The sequence below is a fragment of the Procambarus clarkii genome, chromosome 21 (genome assembly GCF_040958095.1).
Source record: "Procambarus clarkii isolate CNS0578487 chromosome 21, FALCON_Pclarkii_2.0, whole genome shotgun sequence".
Lineage (NCBI taxonomy): Eukaryota > Metazoa > Arthropoda > Malacostraca > Decapoda > Cambaridae > Procambarus > Procambarus clarkii.
The window spans coordinates 39,028,987-39,056,340 of NC_091170.1; the positions used below are offsets into that span (position 1 = coordinate 39,028,987).

At 47.4% G+C, this 27,354-nt stretch overlaps 2 protein-coding genes across 2 annotated transcripts in view; both read right to left on the reverse strand.

The window, feature by feature from the left end:
• LOC138367286 (putative per-hexamer repeat protein 5) overlaps window positions 1-23,020 on the reverse strand; it is a 32,292-nt gene extending 9,272 nt beyond the window's left edge. The window contains exons 1-2 of the mRNA XM_069328705.1: window positions 22,970-23,020; window positions 20,307-22,297 (exon numbers count right to left, since the gene is read on the reverse strand). Coding sequence (XP_069184806.1) covers window positions 20,307-22,297; window positions 22,970-23,020 — 2,042 coding nt within the window. The remainder of the gene's footprint in view (window positions 1-20,306; window positions 22,298-22,969) is intronic.
• An 8-nt stretch (window positions 23,021-23,028) lies between these two features.
• LOC123760729 (mucin-17-like) lies at window positions 23,029-24,255 on the reverse strand. The gene has a single exon (XM_045746514.2). It carries the CDS (start codon window positions 24,253-24,255, stop codon window positions 23,029-23,031), a length of 1,227 nt encoding a protein of 408 aa, XP_045602470.2.
• Between the last annotated feature and the right edge of the window lie 3,099 nt (window positions 24,256-27,354).

The following is a 27,354-nucleotide window of genomic DNA, read 5'->3' on the forward strand; positions in this document are numbered from 1 at the left end:
GGAATTAACTTAGTCATCCTACGCTGGACACGTTCAAGTGAATTTATATCCATTCTATAATATGGCGACCAAAACTGAACTGCATAATCTAAATGGGGCCTAACTAGAGCAAGATATAGCTTGAGAACCACACCAGGTGTCTTGTTACTAACGCTGCGATTAATAAATCCAAGTGTCCGATTTGCCTTATTACGAACATTTATGCATTGATCCTTTTGTTTTAAATTCTTACTAATCATAACTCCCAGATCCCTTTCGCAATCCGACTTCGCAATCACAACACCATCTAGCTCGTATCTTGTAACTCTATCATCATTACCTAACCTCAGAACTTTACATTTATCAGCATTAAACTGCATCTGCCAATCCTTTGACCATTTCAAAACCCTATCTAGATCAACTTGAAGAGATAGTGAGTCCTCCTCCGAATTAATTTCCCTACCGATTTTCGTATCATCGGCAAATTTGCAAATGTTGCTACTCAAACCTGAATCTAAATCATTTATATATATTATAAACAACAGAGGTCCCAGGACAGAGCCTTGAGGCACTCCACTTACAACATTTTCCCACTCTGACTTGATTCCATTTATACTAACTCTCTGTTTCCTTTGGTATAGCCATGCCCTAATCCAGCTTAATATAGCACCCCCAATACCATGAGACTATTTTTTTAATCAGTCTTTCATGTGGCACTGTATCAAAAGCTTTGCTAAAGTCAAGGTATACAACATCGCAATCCTTACCACTATCAACTGCCTCAACAATGCTAGAATAAAAAGATAACAAATTTGTTAAACATGAACGGCCATTTATAAAACCATGTTGCGACTCAATTATTAATTTATGTTTTTCAAGATGAAGACGAATTTTATTTGCTATTATAGATTCGAGTAACTTTCCCACAATAGACGTTAGGCTAATTGGTCGATAGTTAGACGCAAGTGATCTATCTCCTTTCTTAAAAACTGGTATCACATTAGCAACTTTCCAAAACTCTGGCACTCTGCCTGACTCTATTGATTTATTAAATATGGTTGACAGTGGGTCACAAAGCTCCTCTTTGCATTCTTTAAGCACCCTAGCAAACACTTCATCCGGCCCTGGGGATTTGTTTGGTTTGAGTTTTACTATTTGTTTAAGAACATCCTCCCTGGTAACTGCTAAACTCGTCAACCTGTCCTCGTCCCCACCCACATAGACTTGTTCGGCTGAAGGCATATTGTTAAGTTCCTCTTTAGTAAATACAGATACAAAATATTTATTAAAAATACTACTCATCTCTTCATCACTATCTGTTATTTGACCTGTCTCAGTTTTTAATGGACCTATCCTTTCCCTAGTCTTAGTACGATATAACTGAAAAAACCCTTTAGGATTTGTCTTTGCTTGCCCTGCTATGCGAACTTCATAGTTTCTTTTTGCTTTCCTTATCTCTTTTTTAACATTTCTAACCAGTTGTACGAATTCCTGTTCTAAAGTGACCTCCCCATTTTTAATCCTTTTGTACCAAGCTCTCTTTTTACCTATAAGGTTCTTCAAATTCTTTGTTATCCACTTTGGGTCATTAGTATACGATCTATTCAATTTGTATGGTATACTACGTTCCTGTGCTTTGTTTAGAATATTCTTAAATAAGTTATATATTGAATCCACATCGAAATCCCCATTTAAGTCACCTATCGCTGGGTTCATGTCTCGCTCCAAGACCGGCCCACACCCCATACCCAAGCCTTTCCAATCAATTTGACCCAAAAAATTTCTTAGGCTATTAAAATCAGCTTTTCGAAAATCTGGCACTTTAACAGAATTTTCTCCTACTGGTCTATTCCATTCTATGCTAAATCTGATTTCTTTGTGATCACTGCTCCCTAGCTCACTCCCTATTTCGATGTCATTAATTTGCGTTTCCCTGTTAGTTAACACTAAATCTAAAATATTATTTTCCCGTGTTGGTTCCTTAATGTGTTGCGTAAGAAAGCAATCGTCAATTAATTCTAGAAAATCTTCTGCTTCACTATTCCCTGTTTTGTTCAACCAGTTTATTCCGCTAAAATTAAAGTCACCCATGACATAAATACTGTTAGATCTAGATGCTCTAGATATTTCATCCCATAGATGCTTTGCTTCCATTCTGTCTAAATTTGGTGGCCTATATATTACTCCTATTATAATATTATTAGCTTTTTCGTTTAATTCAATCCAAATAGTTTCTGTGTGTGGCTCTGTTTTGATTCCCTCTTTGAGACTACATTTCAAATTGTCCCTAACATATATGGCTACTCCACCTCCTCGTCTAATATATCTATCTGTGTGAAATAGTTTAAATCCATATATTTGATATTCAGCTAATAGTTCTCTATTTTCTACATTTATCCACGTTTCGGTAAGTGCAATAATATCTATTTTTTCTGTGCAGACAAGAGCATTTAATTCGTTAATTTTATTTCTTAGACTTCTACTGTTAGTGTAATATACCCTAAGTGAATTGTTATTTTGCGGACCTTCTCTTTCCCTGATCGTTTTGCCAATTCCTTTCTCCCACAAACACATACTTTTATTACCTCCTTCCTCCAAATCAATTCCCATACCTCTATCTACTAACAGTTTAAACCCAAACAAACACCTCTAACCACTTCTTCTAGCGAGTTCGCAACAGCAACAACCCCAGCTCTCGATAGATGCACCCCATCACGAGCATACATTTCATTTCTTCCATAGAAGTGTTCCCAGTTGTCTATGAAAGATATTGCATTTGATTTGCAATATCTTTCCAGCCGGCAATTGACACCAAGTGCCCTCGATATCCATTCATTTCCCACTCCCTTTCTTGGAAGAATGCCACATATGATCGGGATTCCTCCCTTGCTCCTAACTAACTCTATGGCTGTTTTATACCTCTGAATCAGTTCCTCACTCCTGACTCGACCAACATCATTTCCTCCCACGCTAATGCAAATAATGGGATTGTTCCCATTACCAGCCATAATATCATTCATGTTGTTTATAATATCACCCATGCCAGCTCCGGGATAGCAAACCCTTAACCTGTTCCCCCTATCTCTAGCACAAAACGTTCTATCCAAATACCTTATCTGGGAATCTCCCACAACTAATGTTTGCTTAGGTACTTCCTTTACTTTCTGAGGGGCCTGCGCTTCCTTTCTCTTCGTTGCTTTCCCTTTTGCGCGATCCACAGTCTCTCCACAGCACTCGTCCTCCAAAACGTCAAATGAATTTGAAGTTGCTATGGCGTTTGAAGGCGGCTTTATCAAAGTCTTCTTAAGGCCCCTGTCTTTCGCAACTCTCCAAGACGAGGTCCCTTTACTGCTGGTCTCCTCCTTCGTTACTTCTCGTTGTTTTTTAAGCTGACGCACCTCCTCCCGCAGAGAGTCCAACTCTGTCCTCAGGGCTCCCACTAGAGTCACCAGGTCCTTCACTACAACTTCCATATTGCTATGATAATATAACAACACTCAGGAGCTCCGGTTAACACAACCTCTCACTGTGACTTCACCTGACCGACTGTACTAAGAGTATGTCCACTCTTATGTCTTTAAGAACAAAGGTAACTGCAGAAGGCCTATTGGCCCATACGAGGCAGTTCCTATTCTATAACCACCCAATCCCACTCATATACTTGTCCAACCCGCGCTTGAAACAATCGAGGGACACCACCTCCATTACCTTACGCGGCAATTGGTTCCACAAATCAACAACACTGTTACTGAACCAGTATTTACCCAAGTCTTCTCTTTCCAATCTTTCTCTTGTCATATTAATCATCAGTATAGCGGAGGAAACTGCTTCTTCCTTCCTACCTTTGTTATTCGTCACTCTGCATTCCGCGAATTACGACCGGTATGGAGGTCAACCCCAGACGAATGTCTGGGGTTGAAGCACCAGATTCACGAAGCAACCGCAACCTGCCGATTGGGCTCTCGGGGGGAAGGGGGGGGGGAGGTGTGCTGGTGGTGTTCGGAAGTCAGATTCACGAAACCGTTAAGCAAGTACCTTACGAACGTGTACATCTTTCCTCAATCTTTGACGGCTTTGGTTACATTTATCAAACAGTTTACAAACATGACAACTTGCCAATCAACTGTTGTTATTGTTATAAACAGCCTCCTGGTGCTTCGGAGCTCATTAACTGTTCAACAATTGTAAACAAAGCCGCCAAAGATTGACAAAAGATGTACAGATTCGTAAGTGCTTGCGGAACTGCTTCGTCTGCTTCGTGAATCTGGCCCCAGGTTTTAAGTGTTTTTTCTGTAAATACTTTCAGTGTCATCGTTATTTTTGTGTTACACTGCGTTTAGTTATGTGTTGCTGTTATTTCTATTGTGTGCTAGCCAAGTGTGTTTGATCAGGAGTTTTGGGTATTTTTCATATGTTATTTGTTCATTTGTGTATTGTCTTAATTTCTCGTCAGAGTATTCCTTCACTCCTGTGGAATTTTCACACTGCAAAGGCCAATGTGTATTTTAATCTTAATGCGAAGTGCGGGCCGCATTCCACCTACCCTGTACAGCAGCACTACGGAGTCACGTCACACTCTTTTCCAGAACTTGGCTCTCCCCCGTCCATCTCCTATCCTCATAACCTTGCATTTGTCAGGGTTAAAGTCTAGTAGCCATTTCTCAGACCATCACTGGAGATTAACTAATTCAATTGTAACGTATCGCAGTCCCTCCCCGCGCCCCCCCGCCCTCAGTTCTGATTGTCCTTGTTAATTCCCTGGAAACACAAACCGAAACTGTCTCTATTTTCCGCTTGTTACAACTTGTAATAAAGTTGTTACATCTTGGCTTAACGTGTTTATGACGTATTAGAACGTTGTTACAACTTGCTATATTGGTTGTTATAACTGGTTAGGTGTTAAAACTTGTCCGAACGTTGTACCAACGTCGTAGTTTCGGTGTGTGTTTGGCGGGTTTAGCATCGTCAGCAAACATGGATAAAAATGACTTATTTCCTCTGAGATTTCGTTTACGAATAATAGGAACAGGAAGGGTCCTGCTACTGACCCTTGAAGTACTCCACTCGTATGCCAGGTGGGCGAGGGTGGGTGGGTGGGTGGGGGGGTGAGTGGAAAGATGGTTAATATTCCCAGGAAAGTGGGGGTTAATATTCCAAGTGGGCGTGCTGTAATATTCCAAGTGGGCGAGGCCACAAGACAAGTGCTTCATCGTGGCTTCACAGATACGAAATAATACGACATTCAAGTCCCGCATCTTCCTGCGGCAGTATACAAAATTAACGAAGTAATTTCAGAGCAAAAACAAGTGCATGGTAGAATTGTGGATCGGAGACTTCACCGCCACTTAGGAAGTGATCCATGGCAGTGACAGTGATCCATGGTAGTGACAGTGATCCATGGTAGTGACAGTGATCCATGGTAGTGACAGTGATCCATGGTAGTGACAGTGATCCATGGTAGTGACAGTGATCCATGGTAGTGACAGTGATCCATGGTAGTGACAGTGATCCATGGCAGTGACAGTGATCCATGGTAGTGACAGTGATCCATGGTAGTGACAGTGATCCATGGTAGTGACAGTGATCCATGGTAGTGACAGTGATCCATGGCAGTGACAGTAATCCATGGTAGTGACAGTGATCCATGGTAGTGACAGTGATCCATGGTAGTGACAGTGATCCATGGTAGCCTAGCCCACCTCTCTCCTCAACACTGTGTAATACAAGTGGTCCGCCGGTCCCTCTGGCGGACCACTTGTCTTAATGGTCCGCCAGACATTTTACGGACCTTCAAAATATCTGGTCCACATCACCACATCATCAAAATATCACACACGTTACTGCAATATCAAAAAAATCGCAGTAACAAAGGTTACCGCGAATAACCGAACTCAATTACGGGCTCACCATAGCCCGTGCTACACAGACATTTAGTTCTGAGTAGCTAAATCGAAAACAACAACAGTCAATCCTTCTCGCTCTCCTGTCTTCTGCTCTACTCTTCTCTTTTCTTCCACTCTCCTCTCCTGCCTCTCTCTTCTTCCTCCTCCTCCTATCGTTACGAGGGGTTGACTCACCGCGGTACCTTCCGGCATGACTAATCCTGCCGGAATTTTAATTTTACGTATGGGATGTCATTGGTAAAGACTGTGTACCAGTACACAGCATAGGAACCGCTGTATGCTATGCTGTATGCTGTACCGGACCATTGGTCCGGTACAGCATACAGCATAGGAAGCTTAGCATGTCACACTCTCATGGGATTATTAAGACGATACCAATAACGGGTGATTTGCATATTCTAACGTACTGGAGGTCACTTTCCTCGCTCAACCAGGATTACAAAATAATCTCGACATTGTTGGTAAATAGACTTTGGATTGCAATAGATAAAATTATATCTAAAGAACAGTTCTGTGGTGTGCCTGGAAGCTCCAGGCACACCACAAGATGTGGTGAGGTTCAAGACCCTGGAAGGTTCAAGCCAGGCCTCGGGCCGGGCTTGGGGAGTAGAACAACTCCCAGAACCCCATCAAGCAGGTATCAAGCAGGTATAATCAATTGTAATAATGTAATTAAGGATGTTGTGTATTATGTGTCTGAGAATAATGTTCCTTCCTCTATGATAAACCTCGACTGGTCGAAAGCTTTTGACCGTGTTGATGTTCAGTTTGTATTAGAAATATTGGATAGAGCAGGAGTGGCACAAGACTTTATTGATTGGATCCGTATGCTTTATAGTGGTCCAACCACTTGGGCTGGATGGTAGAGCGACGGTCTCACTTCATGCAGGTCGGTGTTCAATCCCCGACCGTCCAAGTGGTTGGACACCATTCCTTTCCCCCGTCCCATCCCAAATCCTTATCCCTTCCCAGTGCTATATAGTCGTCATGGCTTGGCGCTTTCCCGACAATTCCCTTCCCTTTATAAACAGTGTCGGAGCAGCGTGTGTATCAATAGTGTCTTGAGTAAACCTTTTTCAGTTGAACGATCAGTACGTCAGGGATGTCCCTTTTCAAGGATGTATATTTCAAGAGCCACTGTACTTGGGAATAAAAAGCAATGCCTTTATTGTTCCATCTTGTCTTCCTAATGCTATGACACTTCCTGTTGTTGGTTATGGAGACGATACAACTATTTGCGTGTCGACAGAAGACTCGGTGGTTGAGGAGGATGAGTTACACAACTCTGAGAGAGCAACAGGTGCTGTCATTAACAAGAACAAAACGTGTATGATGGAGCTTGGCAGTTGGTATAATAAAGTTACCTGGACAGGGTCATGGTTCAAGGTAGTGGAGTCTATTAAGGCTCTTGGGATTTGCTGGTGTAAAGCATATGGAACAACATTGGTCACGAATTGGCAAGTACTGTGTGGAAATATAATAGTAGTTACGAATATGTTGTCAAATAGGAAATTAACCCTGTTTCAGAAGGCTGAAATTATCAATTGCAAAATGTTGTCTAAACTGTGGTATTTGTCTGTTTTCCAATTGATAAGAAAAGTGCTATGAAGATTGACAAAACTATTTTTAGATACTTTAAGATATCTTTAGATATTTTTTAGATGGCATGGTAGATACCAATTAAACGGACTACGCTATGGAAAGGTACGAAAGACGGTGGAATAGGGAGACTGCATGTGTACCAAAAATCATTGGCTATCTTATGCGTGACTAATAGAAAGGAAATCATGCAAAGAAATAGTGCAAATGCGTTAGGACATTATTTTGATAAAATACGTGTTAGCTACTTGACACACATGCCAGAGTATACTGACCTTGCCTTTATTTCACTTCACTGTTATTCAGGTGCAATTAAAGTTCTCAGGCGGATTTGTAACGTTGAAATGTTTTGTTAATGATGAACAGTAAACACGTGTACGATGTTCTACTCCCACATATAGTTCTTAGAGTAGAGGAGACATATCCACTCTTTAACAGGCGAGTAATATTAGCAAACCTTCATGTTCAATTTATTGACCCAAAACAACGTGAACTATTGTACAGCTATGTTCATGAGACCCTCCCTACTATAATGATATAAAAAATTGGTTTACTGAGAATTACATAAAACATATATAAATGTAGTATTTTCAATTGTAAAAGGATGTAAATATGATCTTTATATTGTATACTATATAATAAACAAAAGAAAATTACTACTCGACCCCTACAAATGAACAGTTATAACCCTCCTGTGACCGTGCTAAGCTCCTGGGCCCCGAGCATTAGCCGCTGGTGCGCTTCCCTTCATCAGTTAGGATGAACATAACTTAGGTATGACCAGTAACTGGATGGGCGACCGCGCTAACTGCCTCGTTCTTGTCTAGGGATTCCTCGACAAACCTGACAGTGAGGTATATTATGAGAGAGAGAGAGAGAGAGAGAGAGAGAGAGAGAGAGAGAGAGAGAGAGAGAGAGAGAGAGAGAGAGAGAGAGGAGAGAGACCAAGGACACGTGACTGAGGATATGTACAGACACACACATACACACACACACACACACACACACACACACACACACACACACACACACACACACACACACACACACACACACGGGCCTCGCCCCACGCTGCTGTTTGAACGTCTAGCAGAGTGGGTGTCGCACTAAGGGAGTCGTCGCAGCACGATGAGCACCCTGCTCATGTCTCGTGGCACTGTCACTAATATGTCCTGGCACCAATCACCGTGATGGCTACGGAGGGGGAAGGAAAGGGGAGGGGGGAGGCTCGCACGTAGTCTCCTTATGGACGATAGAGAGATTGAACCATTACCTTGAAACACGCAGTCTGTCTTTATGCGTGCGCGCGCGCACACATACGCACACGCACGCACACACACACATACTTTGACAGTTGAGAGGCGGGACCAAAGAGCCAAAGCTCAACCCCCGCAAGCACAAATAGGTGAGTACACACACACACACACACACACACACACACACACACACACACACACACACACACACACACACACACACATTCACATTTAACAACCGACGGTTAGAAAGGCGGAGTCCAAGAACCTTTACCCTGAAGGCACAGTAATAATAATAGTAAACACATACACGCATAAGTACACAAGAACTGTCTTCAAAGAACAACCATGAACACTGCATATGGCCTATTGGCCCATTCGTGGCACCTCCTATTTATATCCACCCAACCTCATTCAAATATGTGTCTATCCTACGCTTGAAACAACCATGTGACTCGGATTACGATACCCGTTAATCTGTTTGACGAATTAACAACCCATGTTTCCATTCCAGATTTTAACCAGCTCTTTCTTGTATCAAAACTTATCCAATTTATATCCATTGTTTCTTATATCCATTGTTTCGCGTTTTATTTGTGTTGATAAATTTAATGCCTTATTAATATCTTATTAATTAATAATTATTAATAATTTAATAATATTAAAATTATCTTCATACGGAATATTTATAATTTGCGTAATTAACCTTGTCATCCTACGCTGAACGCGTTCAGGTGAATATATCCGCCCAATATGTCCATTCTATAGTATGGCGACTAAGATTGAACCACATAATCTAAACGGGGCCTAACAAGAGCTGAAGAATAGCACCAAATTCTTTACTGCTAAAGCATCTAGAAATAAATCCCTAGAGAGTGTAAGTGAAACTTTTTTAAAAAAGAGGCTTCCCGTTCGCGTAATTGCAATTACGCGAACTTCCTTTGCGTTTCTTAACTGTCTTTGCAATTGTCCTCCGTTGACTTAAATGCGACTTTAAGTCCATTCTACAGACCAATGCCAAGAACAGATCATCATCATCTAAGATAGAGGATAAGAGATGTCATCATCATTAAGATGATGACATCTCTATCTAAGATAGATAGAGATGTCATCATCTTAATGACATCCGATATGACGCTTATGGAAATAAATCCCAGTATCCTACTTGCTTTACTGCGTGCATTTATGCATTATTTTACTGAAGATTCCTGGTAATCAGGACTCCAAGATCGTTGTCAGGCTTCGCAGTATCAACATTGTCCCGTTGATAGCTGGTAACTGTTTCATCACATCCTGAGCTCACAAACTTAAATGTTTCAATATTAAACTGCATTGCCAATCATTTCCTTACATTTGAAAAGCCTATTTAGATAGCCTTGGAGGAGCGGTAAGTCTTCTAAGCTTATTTTCGCGCCCTATTTTTGAATCCTCTAAAAATTAGCGAATATTGCTGTTCAGTCGTGTGTGTGTACTTACCTCTTTGTGCTTGCAGGATCGAGCATTGGCTCTTGGATCCCACATGTGTGTGTGTGTGTGTGTGTGTGTGTGTGTGTGTGTGTGTGTGTGTGTGTGTGTGTGTGTGTGTGTGTGTGTGTGTGTGTGTGTGTGTGTGTGGTTTATACCTATAGTGAAGAATATAGGTCCCATAACAGAGCCCTGAGGCACTCCACTTAAACAATTTCCCCCCTTGAACTAACCATAAAGTGAGCATCAACTTTACACACAGAAATCACAATAGCGTGATGCATCAAACATTAGATCGTAGCTCAGTCGATAAAGGCAGCGTCTGGGATGATCTCGGACGTAGGTTCGAATCACCGTCACGGCCCATGTGGATTGGTTCATTGGCTTCAACTTTATTGACGCTCTTTCCTTCCACTGATATACCCACATCTTTATGGAACTTAGGACAGCACCCCCCAATACCTGGTGTTGCACAGTAAGTGGAATGTATTACCCGCACCCACACAAGTGGCTCAAGCTAACTCACACACGCAATTATATATGCAAATGCGACGAGAATAAAACGAGAACTGACTGCATTAAACGCCACAAAAGGTTCGAAAAGCGGTGTTCGGAAGCTACTGTTCGACTGTGTAGGCACAAACTAGGGGAGTACATACACGTCGTCACTACCACAGACGCTGCAGAGAGAGTGTGACACCCTCCGCTACCTATCCATATGCATGAAGAGGTCAGGCCTGGATGAGACGGGATAGGGAAAGAAAGGGGGGGGGGGGGAAGAGGGGGCTGTGGGTTGGCACCTTGGGAGATGGGGGGGAAGGCGGTTAGGGGATGGGGGGGGGGGAGGGGAAGGAGGAGGAGGAGGGAAACCGCAAGGACAGTGAAGTGAATCAGAGGGGAATGGTAGGTTGATTTGAGTAGTGAAGCAGAGGAGAGATGTGAATGTAAAGCAGGAATAGTAGGTACATTTGATTGAGAATGAAAACAGATGAAGAAACAGGAGAGAGAGAGAGAGAGAGAGAGAGAGAGAGAGAGAGAGAGAGAGAGAGAGAGAGAGAGAGAGAGAGAGAGAGAGAGAGAGAGAGAGAAAGAGAGAGAGAGAGAGAGAGAGAGAGAGAGAGAGAGAGAGAGAGAGAGAGAGAGAGAGAGAAAGAGAGATCCATATATAGTGTGTAACACCTTTGTTCTACCATCGTCACCCTTGTCTTCAAACAACAACATCGTCGTCTGCAACTTGTTTTGAGCTAATGTGTTAAATATATTTAGTAAGAGAGGAGGGAGGGGAAGTGGTTGGGTTAGTTAGGAAGATGGATAGATAGAAGAAAACATCACAAATCACATCATCGCCACATCGCGTTAGGCCTGGGAACAGCTCAGCAGTAGCCTACAGTAGTTTACATACCAGAACAATCACAATTATTTAAATTCTTAACCAGTGCGAAATACTGTATGCCAATCAATCTGCACGCATAAGTAATCTTATTAAGGATGAAATAATGTTGTAGCTGTAAAGAAGATTAGCATTAGGCTGTTTTTGGATTGGTACGCGAGATTCTCAACGATTGTCTTAAATGGCCGTTACCTTGCGATCATTTCGGGGCTCAACGTCCCCGCGGCCCGGTCCTCGACCAGATCTTGACTGATGTGTATGAAGATTTACCATGTGTCTTAAGAAATAATTGTCGAGTTGGTCAAAGGTTTGAATAACATTATTGTATAATAAAATACAATAATGAATTATTGTATAATGCCATAGTTTGACGGTTATGTCTGGGAGACCAGGCGATAACTGGCTAACGACAGGGAGTTAATAGTTGTTAAGAACATAACGAAGATAACTGCAGAAGGCCTATTGGCCCATACGATGCAGCTCCTAATTATATCCACCCAATCTCATTCATATATATATGTCTAACCTACGCTTGAAACTGACATTTGTTGACTGCCATTTAAATGAGACTTTGGCCTGGATATCATCCTAGGGGATAAACATCGAATCAAACTGACTTTTATGTTTGTTATTTTATGAGGAATTAAACTGTGTGATTTGCTGTCATTGTACCATGTGAAAATTGCAAGGTTCATGAATGCTGTTGAGGCAGACGGTTGAGAATATGTGGCAGCAAACTAAGAAGGTTTGTTAAGATCGACCTCCAATAAGATCGACCTCCAATAAGATCGACCTTATATTTTGTATCTCAGGGGTGACTTTTGGAGCTTGCTGTTAATTCTTGCTATTTCTAGCACCTTCATTAAATATTCTAATGCAAATTTAACGATGCAAAAACGATCACACAGTTTTAATTAGAAATATGAAAATACTAGATAATTAAGAGGCCCAGCCACCTGGCGAGGCGCCCCCTCGACCAGGTGTACACCGTGTGTGTGTGTGTGGTGTGTGTGTGGTGTGTGCGTGTGCGTGTGCGTGTGCGTGTGTGTGTGTGTGTGTGTGTGCGTGTGCGTGTGTGTGTGTGTGTGTGCGTGTGCTCACCTAGTTGTACTCATTACCTAGTACTGAGTACTAGGTTGTGGTGTGTGTGTGTGTACCTAGTTGTGTGTGTGTGTGTGTGTGTGTGTGTGTGTGTGTGTGTGTGTACCTAGTTGTGTGTGTGTGTGTGTGTGTGTGTGTGTGTGTGTGTGTGTGTGTGTGTGTGTGTGTGTGTGTGTGTGTGTGGTGTGTGTGTGTGTGTGTGTGTGTGAAGGCAGGGAAGTTGGACAGTCGTTGAGGAGGAGGTCGCTGTCCTGAGATGGTGATAAGTAGCCTTTAACAGCCTGCTTGTGTGCACACACAGTCATTCGGGTCCTGTTTAATGAGTGCACCAAGTATCTTACTCAGTGGTGCCTGTGTGTAGGAAAACTTTTATTGTTAGAGAGATTTTGTACTTCAAACCACATGTTTAGTGACATTATCCCATCATCCATACATCATCCACGCAACATCCACGCAACATCCACACAACATCCACACATCATCCACACATCACCACGTCAAACCACATTACCGCTACAAAAATTATATAGTAAAAACAGAAAAAAGCCGAAGCATTTGCACAAAAAACATGCCGAATAAAATAAAAAAATTAACGAAAAATGTGATTTTCAAACAAGCAATTTTTTTTTACTTTCAAAATAGCTTCCAAAACAAGAGGCAAAAACTGGAATAAAAAAAAATAAGAATTTAAAAGCCCACACGAACCAAAAAAAAAAAAAAAGAGACACCATTCAAAAGCCACAAACCGCGATCTCTCCAAACTTATCAAAAGTTCCCATACGGTCTGCTTCTCTCCCTCGTCAAAATTTTTGGTCGGGTGAGCCAAAATTTTGTGGGTGGGCGGGCGTGGGCGTGGCCGCTGTCTGGTCCAGAGAGTGGAGCTCTGACCGCCCATTACACGGCCGCCAATTCCAGATCTCCGAGGCTATTCCGGACTCAGGAACAGGGCCAGAGATACGAGCCGGGATTCCTGGCCCATTCCCGCCACAACTGTTGCCGGGGGAATGCTGATTTTAGTGCCTCGGTCAGAGGTGACCTGAGGTTAATAGGGGGGGGAGGAGGAGGTAGAGAGGAAGAGGAGGTAGGAGGAGAAAGGTGGGAGCTAGAGAGGAAGAGGAGGTAGGAGGAGAAGGGGAAGGAAGGAGGAGGAAGAGAGAAAGAGGAGGTAGGAGGAAAGGTGAAGGAAGAGGCTGTCTAACTAGGAGAAAGGTGGAGAAGAGAATAGGTAGAAAGAAAAAGGAGGTAGGGGGTAGAGGAGGGGGGAGATAGGGGAAGAAGAGCAGAATGTGGAGTAAAATGAGGCGGAAAGAGAGAAGATAGGTGAGAGGGAAGACGTAGAGAGAGAGGAAGGAGGAAAATAGGAAGAGACAGGGGCAGAAAAGCGTGGGGGGCGATGAAGGATGATAGCATCGAGGAAGATTGAGGAATGATTAGGGCAACAAAAAGGAATAACGGAAACAACGGAATCAAGAATGACAAATAAGCGGCTTAGGGGAAGACACAGGAATCAAACGATCAAAAGAGAGCTCTCGTTATCAACTATGATGGTCAAGAGGTGACAAAAGTAACCCAATGGGCAATTCAGGTAAGGTGAAGCGAGGTTACTTAAGGGTTAAAGGGGGAGAGGGGGGGGTTACACTTAGGACACAGTCATCACAAGTGAGAAATAACACTTAATGTCAATGGTTGTCGTCACAGGTTACTGAGTGGGGGCACCTGGCTACGAGGATAAGACTAAAGCTGTTGAGGACCTTCCTAAGTCAGCTACCTGAAGACCAGGGCACTTGAGGACCTTCTTAAGTCGGCTGCCTGAAGACCAGGGCTGTCAAGGACCTTCCTAAGTCAGCTACCTGAAGACCAGGGCACTTGAGGACCTTCTTAGGTCGGCTGCCTGAAGACCAGGGCTGTCAAGGACCTTCTTAAGTCAGCTACCTGAAGACCAGGGCACTTGAGGACCTTCTTAGGTCGGCTGCCTGAAGACCAGGGCTGTCAAGGACCTTCTTAAGTCAGCTACCTGAAGACCAGGGCACTTGAGGACCTTCTTAGGTCGGCTGCCTGAAGACCAGGGCTGTCAAGGACCTTCTTAAGTCAGCTACCTGAAGACCAGGGCACTTGAGGACCTTCTTAGGTCGGCTGCCTGAAGACCAGGGCTGTCAAGGACCTTCTTAAGTCAGCTACCTGAAGACCAGGGCACTTGAGGACCTTCTTAAGTCAGCTACCTGAAGACCTGGGCACTTGAGGACCTTCTTAGGTCGGCTGCCTGAAGACCAGGGCAGTCTTGAGGACCTTCCTACATTAAGACCAGGGCTGCTCAAAGGGTCAACACGGCTTATCAAAGATTATGAAGATTTTGTAAAAGTTTCATCCAGCTTTTGTACTGTAGAAAATGGTACAGAATAACAGTGTGAGATACTATAGGATCCCTCGCATTCTATTCTGGAGCTGAAGAAGTGTGGAGGGTCAGGCTGGAGCATCCTATTTTTGTAATAGGAGTGGAGGTCCGGAGCTCCGTCCATGATCTTCACAAATTACAACCAGTATAGTGGATATATACTTTTGTCTACTGTTAAACTCGAGACAAAAACAAACTGTTTTGTACTGAACATTGTTTGATTTGTACTGTGTTTCTCATAATAAAAACTTCAGTTCCTTTACTTTTAGCTACACAGACGAATACCCAAATAAAGAGATACACACACGCACAAATCCAATTATAATCCCCCATAACATGGAATGAATAAACAAGATTGTGATATACTGGACAACACAATTCCATAAATAAAGCTAAGAAACCTGATAAAGTCCCCCCCCCCAGCGCCATTTTGCTACTGTAAACAGCAAAAAGTTCCCCCTAATGTTACGGTAAACCACAACAAATCCGTGCAATTCGATATATAAAGCTATATAAAGCTACATAAAGTCATTATTCACTACCCTGATCCACTAGCAAGGCCCCCACTTGCCACAAGCTTGCTGGTGGGACGCATCATTTAGCAGAGGTTCAATAAAGGTTGTCGGAATAATTAAAATATAAGCTTAGGCTATTTCTGCCCTTCATAACAGAGGCCTTGGCTTGTCTGAAGGGATTATTGAGATTTAAGAAGACCCTCGGAATGATCCAGGAACTTAGAAGCTTTCCTCAGTCGATATCGAGCCGTTCCTCCTCACGAAACGGAAATGGATGTGTTTGAGGGTAGAGAGATGACGGAGGAAGGGGGGAGGAAGGGTAAGAGGACTGGAAGTTCTGGTAAGGGGAAAGGGGCAGTGTGGTGATACTGTTCCAGCTAGGAAGTGTTAAGGGAATGTGCTGTTTGACTCTTGAGCGATATTTTTGCGAGGAAATTCATGGCGATTACACATATTTGCAGTTTTAAATTACGACTTTTTTTATACCGAAAATATGCATATTAGTCAAAACGGCGATTGCGCAGATTTTGCCCAAATCCACCTGCAGTTGTCTAAATAATGCCTATCGGAAATATATGAGTCTTGGGCATTATTAGATTTTTGTCATCTTCTCTTATGTGTTGTTTGATTTTTATGTATATAATTGTCTTTTACTTGTATATAGTTTGCTTTTAATTTTTTTGAATATAAATAATATTAATATTAGTGAATATACATTGATATATATATTTAATTGTTAGAAGAGGAATAGAAGACACTGCTCAAATTACTATGCCCACTAAACCTGAATAATCTTTGTATGTGCTTCCCCTTTTCTATTTTATTCGTCCCTATTTACGTCCCCTATCCGTCCCCCGTTTATGGCCTATTCTTCCTTTACCATGTGCTCACCTATTTGTATTATGTACCTGACCTCCCTATTGGTATAAACTCAACACGCCCAGCACTGTTTTACGGGCTCACCATAGCCTGTGCTACATGGACACTTCGTCCTGAGTAGCTAAATCTGAAACAACAACACTGTCCCATCACTTGAGATTGAACCATGTTGGTTCGAAACGTTGTGCAAATTTATAATAAGTGTAATACATTCTACAGTTAATTATTTCTTTTTCATCACCTCGAACAAAGATGACATTTGGAGAATTCTTCTTCCAATTAAACCAAGATGACAGAACACTAGTCAGAAGGACAGAAGCCCTAAATAAGAGAATAATCAATACAGAATTAAAGAGTTAAAAAATCACTCCCTCTGAAGATGCATTAATATACGAAAGTACTTAAGGAAATTCCTGTTTCAATTCTTCCTCCGTGGTCTGACACTGTCACACACACACACACACATATATATATATATATATATATATATATATATATATATATATATATATATATATATATATATATATATATATATATTATATTATATATATATATATTATATATATATTATATATATATATATATATATATATATATTATATATATATTATATATATATTATATATATATTTATATATATCCCAATTGTGTGAGGGAAGAATGTGGTGTCTGGAGAGTTGCTTCACTATCTCCTTCCCGGAGGACTCATTCCTGGACACTTTAGGTTGGCTCCTCAAGGATGCAGATTTCACTCTGTCTCAAGCTCTTCGTATCTCCCTAAAGTGGCCATTCTAAAACTGTTCCGGGGAGCCTATTCTAGGCTGCGTCTCGAACCTCTTCCCTATCTCCCCAGAGTGGCCATTCCAAAACTATTCCCGGACGCTTATTCTTAGACGATTTCGAGCGGTGTCTCGGAGCCCCTCGGTATCTGGCCCAGGGGAGTCGAGCGAGGTTCCCAGGAGTCCGGTTGCTTGTGATAATCCCACACGCCGGCGCCAAACCTGGCCCGCAAAAGTTAGCTTCATTTGTCACTGTGGCTCGCCGCTCCATGCACCAAGCCGCCGATAAGGCGCTGATAAAAATGAGAGATAAGGAGGATTTCTCCCTACACTCAACCAGCTTCTTGTCTGTTTTTCGTTTCCTGGGTGTCTGTGGTGGTGCTGTGGTGGTGTATGAGCGATGTTTATGGTGGTTAGCTGCGGCTGTGGTAGAGGGGGGTAGGGGGGGGGGGTGCTGGTCCACGCTTGTGGTGACTGATACTGCCAACACGTTAACTGTGACAGTGACACTATTTCCAGGCTGACATTGGCGCCAGACTGATGCTATGCAAATATAGGGGCTAGGGCGAGGCCAGGCTAACACCGGGGCTAGACTGACGGCAGGAGTACACCTCAGACGCGCTACACTCCTGCTAAGCTGAGAAGCGATCACGCTAACACCGCCCCCAACAGACAGGTATATATACCCGCTCTAGCCACCAGCGGACCGTGGCACCGTTCTTGTGCCAGTTAAGTCCACTACGGGCTCACCATAGCCCGTGCTACTTGGAACTTGTTCCGAGTAGCTGAATCTATAACAACAACAACACCAGCGGACACTTCCTCCCACGCCTGGAGCCTCAGACTGAGGCCTGGGGCGTCGCCCCCCCCCCCCCCCACACACACACATGGCGTGTCCCCTGCAGGTACCAGGGACAAGTGTAAACATCTCTGAGGTTACAGCAAGACGTTACAGTAAATGCTCTTTGTCTTACCTGTCCCCATCATTCACACCTGGCCAAGGGTCGACAGAGGTACCTCCTCAGGACTTGGAAGATCCTCCTCTTCTTACTTGTCTTCCTTCTCCATCTTGTTATCAATTACTAAAAAGGAGAGGGTATACACTTGGCTACAGTGGCTACTCCGCAAAATATTACACTGGAGAGTATATAGGAAGAATTATGTGTTGTCGGGGGGACATATGCAGCCTGTACTAAGACTTATAGAGGTCGCCCTCGGGCCGTATCTTGCTAACCTTCCCCACGATGCAACCCAAGACAGTTGCCTCATTCCCGGCCACCTAGTTACTGTTAGGCGAAGAGAGGCATTAGATGAAAGGAAACTATGTCCAACCGCTTCTGTCCTACCACGTGTTGAACTTTAAATATTTATCCAGTCACGTGATGAAGAGGGTCGGGTCACACGGAGCTTCCCTGGCGACTCTCAGTGTGGCAGACCACGTCGACATTGATATATATATATATATATATATATATATATATATATATATATATATATATATATATATATATATATATATATATATATATATATATATATATACACGAATACAAGAGTATTATCAACACACGGGAGACATCTCCCGTCACGCAGGGTGCAGTCATACCTTCACAGATCTCCAGTATCTATTGATACTGGTGATGGCTCAAAAGGTGCCACCACTTACGGGCTATTCATGCCCGTGCCACCTTTTGGGTGGCTTAATCTTCATCAATATTATCAAAAGTGGTAAGGCGAGGGACCTCCTGACGCTGCCACCAGTGACCCCATGCCACCAGTGACCCCATGTCACCAGTGACCCCATGCCGCCAGTGACCCCATGCCACCAGTGACCCCATGCCACCAGTGACCCCATGCCACCAGTGACCCCATGCCACCAGTGACCCCATGACACCAGTGACCCCATGACACCAGTGACCCCATGCCACCAGTGACCCAATGCCACCAGTGACCCCATGCCACCAGTGACCCCATGCCACCAGTGACCCCATGCCACCAGTGACCCCATGCCACCAGTGACCCCATGACACCAGTGACCCCATGCCACCAGTGACCCCATGCCACCAGTGACCCCATGCCACCAGTGACCCCATGCCACCAGTGACACCAGTGACCCCATGCCGCCAGTGACCCCATGCCGCCAGTGACCCCATGCCACCAGTGACCCCATGCCACCAGTGACCCCATGCCACCAGTGACCCAGTGACCCCATGCCACCAGTGACACCATTGACCCCATGCCACCAGTGACCCTAAGCCGCCAGTGACCCCATGCCGCCAGTGACCCCATGCCACCAGTGACCCCATGCCACCAGTGACCCCATGCCACCAGTGACCCCATGCCACCAGTTACCCAGTGACCCCATGCCACCAGTGACCCCATGACACCAGTGACCCCATGCCACCTCAATTGAGCTGCGAAGATTTTCAATGTCTGATTACCCCAACATGGCGGAGCTCGGGCGTATAGACACCTTAATACGTATATAGCAACCACATACACCGAGAGAGGTCACTACGCCCATCCTCCCATCCCCTCCACCGTTGTTGTCGTTTAAGATTTAACTACTCAGAACTAAATATCCCTGTAGCACGGGCTATGGCGAGCCCGTAAGACACCCCTCCACCAATCATCCCCACACAAATACTGCAGCCCCCCCCCCTTCCATTGCACCACACCCCCATAAACACCCCCCCTCTCCCCAACCCCATTCCCCACTCCATAACAGACCTCACCCCCTAAGTAAGCATTGACAATACATCTAGTCCAACCAATGACTGACAGATGCTCACCCCCTTCCCTTACCTCCCTCCATTAGCAAGTGGTAACTAACGCAAAACACTATGGACAGCAGAAGCTGGTCGGTGATTGGCGGGGGCGGTGAAGGACCGGTAATGAGGATATTCCGGTGAAGTGGGTAACTGTCGCGGGTGTTAATGAGGATTACCTGGGATTTACCTGGTCGAGGTGCTCCTGAGAGAGAGAGAGAGAGAGAGAGAGAGAGAGAGAGAGAGAGAGAGAGAGAGTAGCGACCGTGCCACCCGACCCAGTAGCGACGGTGCCACCCGACCCAGTAGCAACGGTGCCACCCGACCCAGTAGCAACGGTGCCACCCGACCCAGTAGCGACCGTGCCACCCGACCCAGTAGCGACGGTGCCACCCAACCCAGAAGCGACGGTGCCACCCGACCCAGTAGCGACGGTGCCACCCGACCCAGAAGCGACGGTGCCACCCGACCCAGTAGCGACGGTGCCACCCGACCCAGTAGCGACGGTGCCACCCGACCCAGTAGCGACGGTGCCACCCGACCCAGTAGCGACGGTGCCACCCGACCCAGTAGCGACGGTGCCACCCGACCCAGTAGCGACCGTGCCACCCGACCCAGTAGCGACGGTGCCACCCAACCCAGAAGCGACGGTGCCACCCGACCCAGTAGCGACGGTGCCACCCGACCCAGTAGCGACGGTGCCACCCGACCCAGTAGCGACGGTGCCACCCGACCCAGTAGCGACGGTGCCACCCGACCCAGTAGCGACGGTGCCACCCGACCCAGAAGCGACGGTGCCACCCGACCCAGTAGCGACGGTGCCACCCGACCCAGTAGCGACGGTGCCACACGACCCAGTAGCGACGGTGCCACCCGACCCAGTAGCGACGGTGCCACCCGACCCAGTAGCGACGGTGCCACCCGACCCAGTAGCGACGGTGCCACCCGACCCAGTAGCGACGGTGCCACCCGACCCAGTAGCGACGGTGCCACCCGACCCAGTAGCGACGGTGCCACCCGACCCAGTAGCGACCGTGCCACCCGACCCAGAAGCGACGGTGCCACCCGACCCAGTAGCGACGGTGCCACCCGACCCAGTAGCGACGGTGCCACCCGACCCAGTAGCGACGGTGCCACCCGACCCAGTAGCGACGGTGCCACCCGACCCAGTAGCGACGGTGCCACCCGACCCAGTAGCGCCGGTGCCACCCGACCCAGTAGCGACGGTGCCACCCGACCCAGTAGCGACGGTGCCACCCGACCCAGTAGCGACGGTGCCACCCGACCCAGTAGCGACGGTGCCACCCGACCCAGTAGCGACGGTGCCACCCGACCCAGTAGCGACGGTGCCACCCGACCCAGTAGCGACGGTGCCACCCGACCCAGTAGCGACGGTGCCACCCGACCCAGTAGCAACGGTGCCACCCGACCCAGTAGCGACGGTGCCATCCGACCCAGTAGCGACGGTGCCACCCGACCCAGTAGCGACGGTGCCACCCGACCCAGTAGCAACGGTGCCACCCGACCCAGTAGCAACGGTGCCACCCGACCCAGTAGCGACGGTGCCACCCGACCCAGTAGCGACGGTGCCACCCGACCCAGTAGCAACGGTGCCACCCGACCCAGTAGCGACGGTGCCACCCGACCCAGTAGCGACGGTGCCACCCGACCCAGTAGCAACGGTGCCACCCGACCCAGTAGCGACGGTGCCACCCGACCCAGTAGCGACGGTGCCACCCGACCCAGTAGCGACGGTGCCACCCGACCCAGTAGCAACGGTGCCACCCGACCCAGTAGCGACGGTGCCACCCGACCCAGTAGCGACGGTGCCACCCGACCCAGTAGCGACGGTGCCACCCGACCCAGTAGCGACGGTGCCACCCGACCCAGTAGCGACGGTGCCACCCGACCCAGTAGCGACGGTGCCACCCGACCCAGTAGCGACGGTGCCACCCGACCCAGTAGCAACGGTGCCACCCGACCCAGTAGCGACGGTGCCACCCGACCCAGTAGCGACGGTGCCACCCGACCCAGTAGCGACGGTGCCACCCGACCCAGTAGCAACGGTGCCACCCGACCCAGTAGCGACGGTGCCACCCGACCCAGTAGCGACCGTGCCACCCGACCCAGTAGCGACGGTGCCACCCGACCCAGTAGCGACGGTGCCACCCGACCCAGAAGCGACGGTGCCACCCGACCCAGTAGCGACGGTGCCACCCGACCCAGTAGCGACGGTGCCACCCGACCCAGTAGCGACGGTGCCACCCGACTGCTGACAACATTCATACCTAAGAGCCTCGAACCCCCCCCCCCCCCCCGTCGATATTCCCTTCACAGTTGCCCAAACGTTTCGGCAGCGGAGGACCTGCCCGACCAACCCTCTCAAATCATCCACTGCATTTTGTACGCATTGCTACCTAATGGTCAAAATATGGGGTACTATGACAAGTACCGGTTCGTACCCATCTATTTTATATATATATATATATATATATATATATATATATATATATATATATATATATATATATATATATATGGCTGCCGTGCGCGCCTCCCGACCCGGGGACCTGGAGGCTGGGTCTCTAAGTACTCCCACCCACACGCTGATGGCATTGGGGTGGGGGCGGAGGGGAAGGAGGGGGGGGGAGGGGAAGGAGGGGGGGGGAAGGGGAAGGAGAGGGGGTGTTGGGGGGAGGGGGGGGGTAAACGTGAGGGATATCGATTCTTAATGATAAAATCGTCAGGAAGTGAGAAACGATAAACTCCCTACTGCACCCCCTCCCCCTCCTCTTTCCCCCCCTCCTCTCCCCCCCTCTTTCTTCCTCCCCCTTCTCCTCCTCCTCCTGAGTGCCTTGGGTGTCGCCCCGGACGCACCAGTTTTGTCCCTGGCTCTGATATTCAAATTAAGCCGCTGTCAAGTCGATATGAGAAGGATCACCTTAATTTCCTTCTTCAGCGACTGCGTCAGGAGGGAGACAAATGAGGACATATTAGACATCAAATAAGGATAGGTGGAGGAGGGGCGGGGAGGTCGTGAGGTGCCACTGGAGGTCGCGAGGTGCCACTGGAGGTCGCGAGGTGCCGCTGGAGGTCGCGAGGTGCCGCTGGAGGTCGCGAGGTGCCACTGGAGGTCGTGGGGTGCCACTGGAGGTCGCGAGGCGCCACTGGAGGTCGCGGGGCGCCACTGGAGGTCGCGGGGTGCCACTGGAGGTCGTGGGGTGCCACTGGAGGTCGTGGGGTGCCACTGGAGGTCGTGGGGTGCCACTGGAGGTCGTGAGGTGCCACTGGAGGTCGTGAGGTGCCACTGGAGGTCGCGAGGTGCCACTGGAGGTCGTGGGGTGCCACTGGAGGTCGTGGGGTGCCACTGGAGGTCGTGGGGTGCCACTGGAGGTCGCGAGGTGCCACTGGAGGTCGCGAGGTGCCACTGGAGGTCGCGAGGTGCCACTGGAGGTCGCGAGGTGCCACTGGAGGTCGCGAGGTGCCACTGGAGGTCGCGAGGTGCCACTGGAGGTCGCGAGGTGCCACTGGAGGTCGCGAGGTGCCACTGGAGGTCGCGAGGTGCCACTGGAGGTCGCGAGGTGCCACTGGAGGTCGCGAGGTGCCACTGGAGGTCGTGGGGTGCCACTGGAGGTCGTGGGGTGCCACTGGAGGTCGCGAGGTGCCACTGGAGGTCGTGGGGTGCCACTGGAGGTCGTGGGGTGCCACTGGAGGTCGTGGGGTGCCACTGGAGGTCGCGAGGTGCCACTGGAGGTCGCGGGGTGCCACTGGAGGTCGCGAGGTGCCACTGGAGGTCGCGAGGTGCCACTGGAGGTCGTGAGGTGCCACTGGAGGTCGCGAGGTGCCACTGGAGGTCGTGAGGTGCCACTGGAGGTCGCGAGGTGCCACTGGAGGTCGCGAGGTGCCACTGGAGGTCGTGGGGTGCCACTGGAGGTCGTGGGGTGCCACTGGAGGTCGCGAGGTGCCACTGGAGGTCGTGGGGTGCCACTGGAGGTCGTGGGGTGCCACTGGAGGTCGCGAGGTGCCAATGGAGGTCGTGGGGTGCCACTGGAGGTCGTGGGATGCCACTGGAGGTCGTGGGGTGCCACTGGAGGTCGTGGGGTGCCACTGGAGGTCGTGGGGTGCCACTGGAGGTCGCGAGGTGCCACTGGAGGTCGTGAGGTAGCCAGGTGTGCACACAGGTGTATCATGTAATAATGGAAGCCACGTAACAAAAAGAAACTTCATGAGAGTTTCCAGTCACTATGTATTACACACACACACACACACACACACACACACACACACACACACACACACACACACACACACACACCTTAGCTCCAGCTTTAGCTGAAATACAGACAAAGTTTATATATATATATTTATACAAAAGTTAGTAAACTTGATAATACACATGAATACAGGAAGCTCCACTACCTAAGTAACTTTGTTTTGGTGTAACTTTGGCGTGAGAGCGCGAGTGTTGCGTGACCTGCGACTTGATCACCTTCCCCCCCCTCCCCCCTTCTTTACCCTCCCTCTTCCCCCCTTTCTCCCCTCCCCATCTCCCCTCTTCTTTACCCCCTTCTCTCTATACAACTCCTTCCTGTGCTGGCCTCTTACCCCAGTACTGTCTCTGTTGTTCCCTTACTTACCTTGGTGAGGGAGCTGGTCGGCCGAGCGGACAGCACGCTGGACTTGTGATCCTGTGGTCCCGGGTTCGATCCCGGGCGCCGGTGAGAAACAATGGGCAGAGTTTCTTTCACCCTATGCCCCTGTTACCTAGCAGTAAAATAGGTACCTGGGTGTTAGTCAGCTGTCACGGGCTGCTTCCTGGGGGTGGAGGCCTGGTCGAGAACCGGGCCGCGGGGACACTAAAGCCCCGAAATCATCTCAAGATAACCTCAAGATAACCCTAGTACTGACCCTGTTGTTCCCCTTACCCCAGTACTGTCCTTGTTAAGCTGGAGTAGTATTCATGGTCGCCATAAGCTTAACCTGGAGTAGTATTCATGGTCGCCATAAGCTTAAGCTGGAGTAGTATTCATGGTCGCCATAAGCTTAAGCTGGAGTAGTATTCATGGTCGCCATAAGCTTAAGCTGGAGTAGTATTCATGGTCGCCATAAGCTTAAGCTGGAGTAGTATTCATGGTCGCCATAAGCTTAAGCTGGAGTAGTATTCATGGTCGCCATAAGCTTAAGCTGGACAATTACACATATTTACAGGGTATATACACTCTCAAGGTCCACTCAAGGGGTGATCCCCCCCGCAGGGTCACTAGAGGCGATCATCCCGTTCTTCCCAATGTCACCGTTCAACCCAAGACCTATAGGAGTCTTGGGATGCTTAGCGTGTTGTTTAGCGTGTCAAACATCTTAGTGGTACTCCCATGGTAATGCATGGTTTGGAGACACGACGCACGCACACCTACACACACATACACACACACATGTGGTGGAGGCTGACTCCATACACAGTTTCAAATGTAGATATGACAGAGCCCAGTAGGCTCAGGAATCTGTACATCAGTTGATTGACAGTTGAGAGGCGGGCCGAAAGAGCCAGAGCTCAACCCCCGCAAGCACAACTAGGTGAATACAACTAGGTGAATACACGAATACACACACACACACACACACACACACACACACACACACACACACACACACACACACACACACACACATTACTTCCACGTCTCCTCGAAGTATAGACATGCTCTCCTCATTACTGGTTTATGAGACAGGTGTCGTGTGAGGTTGGTGGCTCTACCTCCGCCTCCTCCCGGCCCTGCTATACCCCCCCCCCACGTCCCCCACCTCCCCAAAAAGTACCTCCAGCGCCGGAAATGAGTTCCCGCGGTAAACGAGCGGCCGCGGGCCAGGGCGGCAGGAGCAGCGGTCGTCTGCCGTATCCGGACCACCGACACAGGCCGCCTCCACTACTGATACTGGAAGCAGTAGTGGCAGAGGCAGTGATGCCAGAAGAACTGGAGCTAGGCCCGAGGTGCCAATACCACCTGCACCTACACCGGCACGAACATATAAGCATCTCGCCAACACTCACGGACTTACGGGCTATTCATGCCCGTGCCACCTCTTGGGTGGCTTAATCTTTATCAATTAATCACACACGGACGTCACAACGTCTCTCCGCGACACCTGCCTGTAGGAAAGGAAAAACGGCCAACAGGAAAAAAGGCCACTGGGGGCCTGTTGACTATCTGTTATAACGGCCTGGCCTATATGGCTGGCCTTTAGCCCTTTCAGAGAACTGCTAAGCATGAAAGGTGTGTCCCTGTCATCGCTAGATATCTATATAGTTTGTATCAAGTATCCAAATTTGCTCAAGTATCCAAATTATCAATGTATATTTTTCACTAAAAATTGGGCCAAACAATATGCTGTCTTTAGTCCCAATCAACTTGAGAATGGTCCAGGACGGACCGAAACGTCGTCGTCCCTTCACCTTCTAGTGTGTGGTCTGGTCAACTGTCCCATATTATATTTGTTATCTATGTTGATCCATTGTTGAAGGAGTTAAAGAGCCAGTCGAACTGGCTTTCGCATATGCAACAGTTTCTGCTGAGGTAATGATTTAGTTCTACTCACACCTACCAAAGATGTTCTAGAAACTTTGAAATATGTGAGAATTAGTGCAGAATAAAGCCTTAGGTTCAATCCTGTCAAATGGTGCAGCCCCCTTTAATTCACATTCAATTTATATTCAACCCAAAAATAAAATTACTAGGCAGAGAAGACATTCCTGTAAAGTAATCCGAAAAATGTCTCGGACATTATTTCCTAAAATGGCCCACTTATATATTTTTTCTGATGTTATTATTGACCTAAAATTAAGAAAATATCAATACGAGTGAACTCGGTCTTTTTGGGTACCCGGTCAAAGGTCAAGTTATTTAACAATGTCTGAGTCTGTATGGATGTGATCCATGGCACCTTCAAGATGCTGATCTTCGTAAGATTAATTGTGCATGGAGAAGAATGTTGTTGCATGTTGCGAATGAATGTTGCATGTTCAAGACGAATCTTGGGTGTCCATCCTGGCGCTCACCACACTCTCACACCTGGCCTCATATATGTCCACACCCAACACACGAGGAAATCAGGTCACGGGAGACATCTCCCGTCACGCAGGGTGCAGTCGCACCTCCACAGATCTCCAGTATCATCTATTGACACTGGTAATGGCTCAAAAGGGCCACCACTTACGGGCTATTCATGCCCGTGCCACCTTTTGGGTGGCTTAATCTTTATCAGTCATCATCAGTCACGAGGAAATATTTCACACACGAATGACGTCCTTCTGTTTGAAGGGAAACTCAC

Excerpts from the sequence above, each read along its gene's own strand:
- LOC123760729 (XM_045746514.2), bottom strand. The coding sequence starts at position 24,255 with ATGAAGTTTCTTTTTGTTACGTGGCTTCCATTATTACATGATACACCT.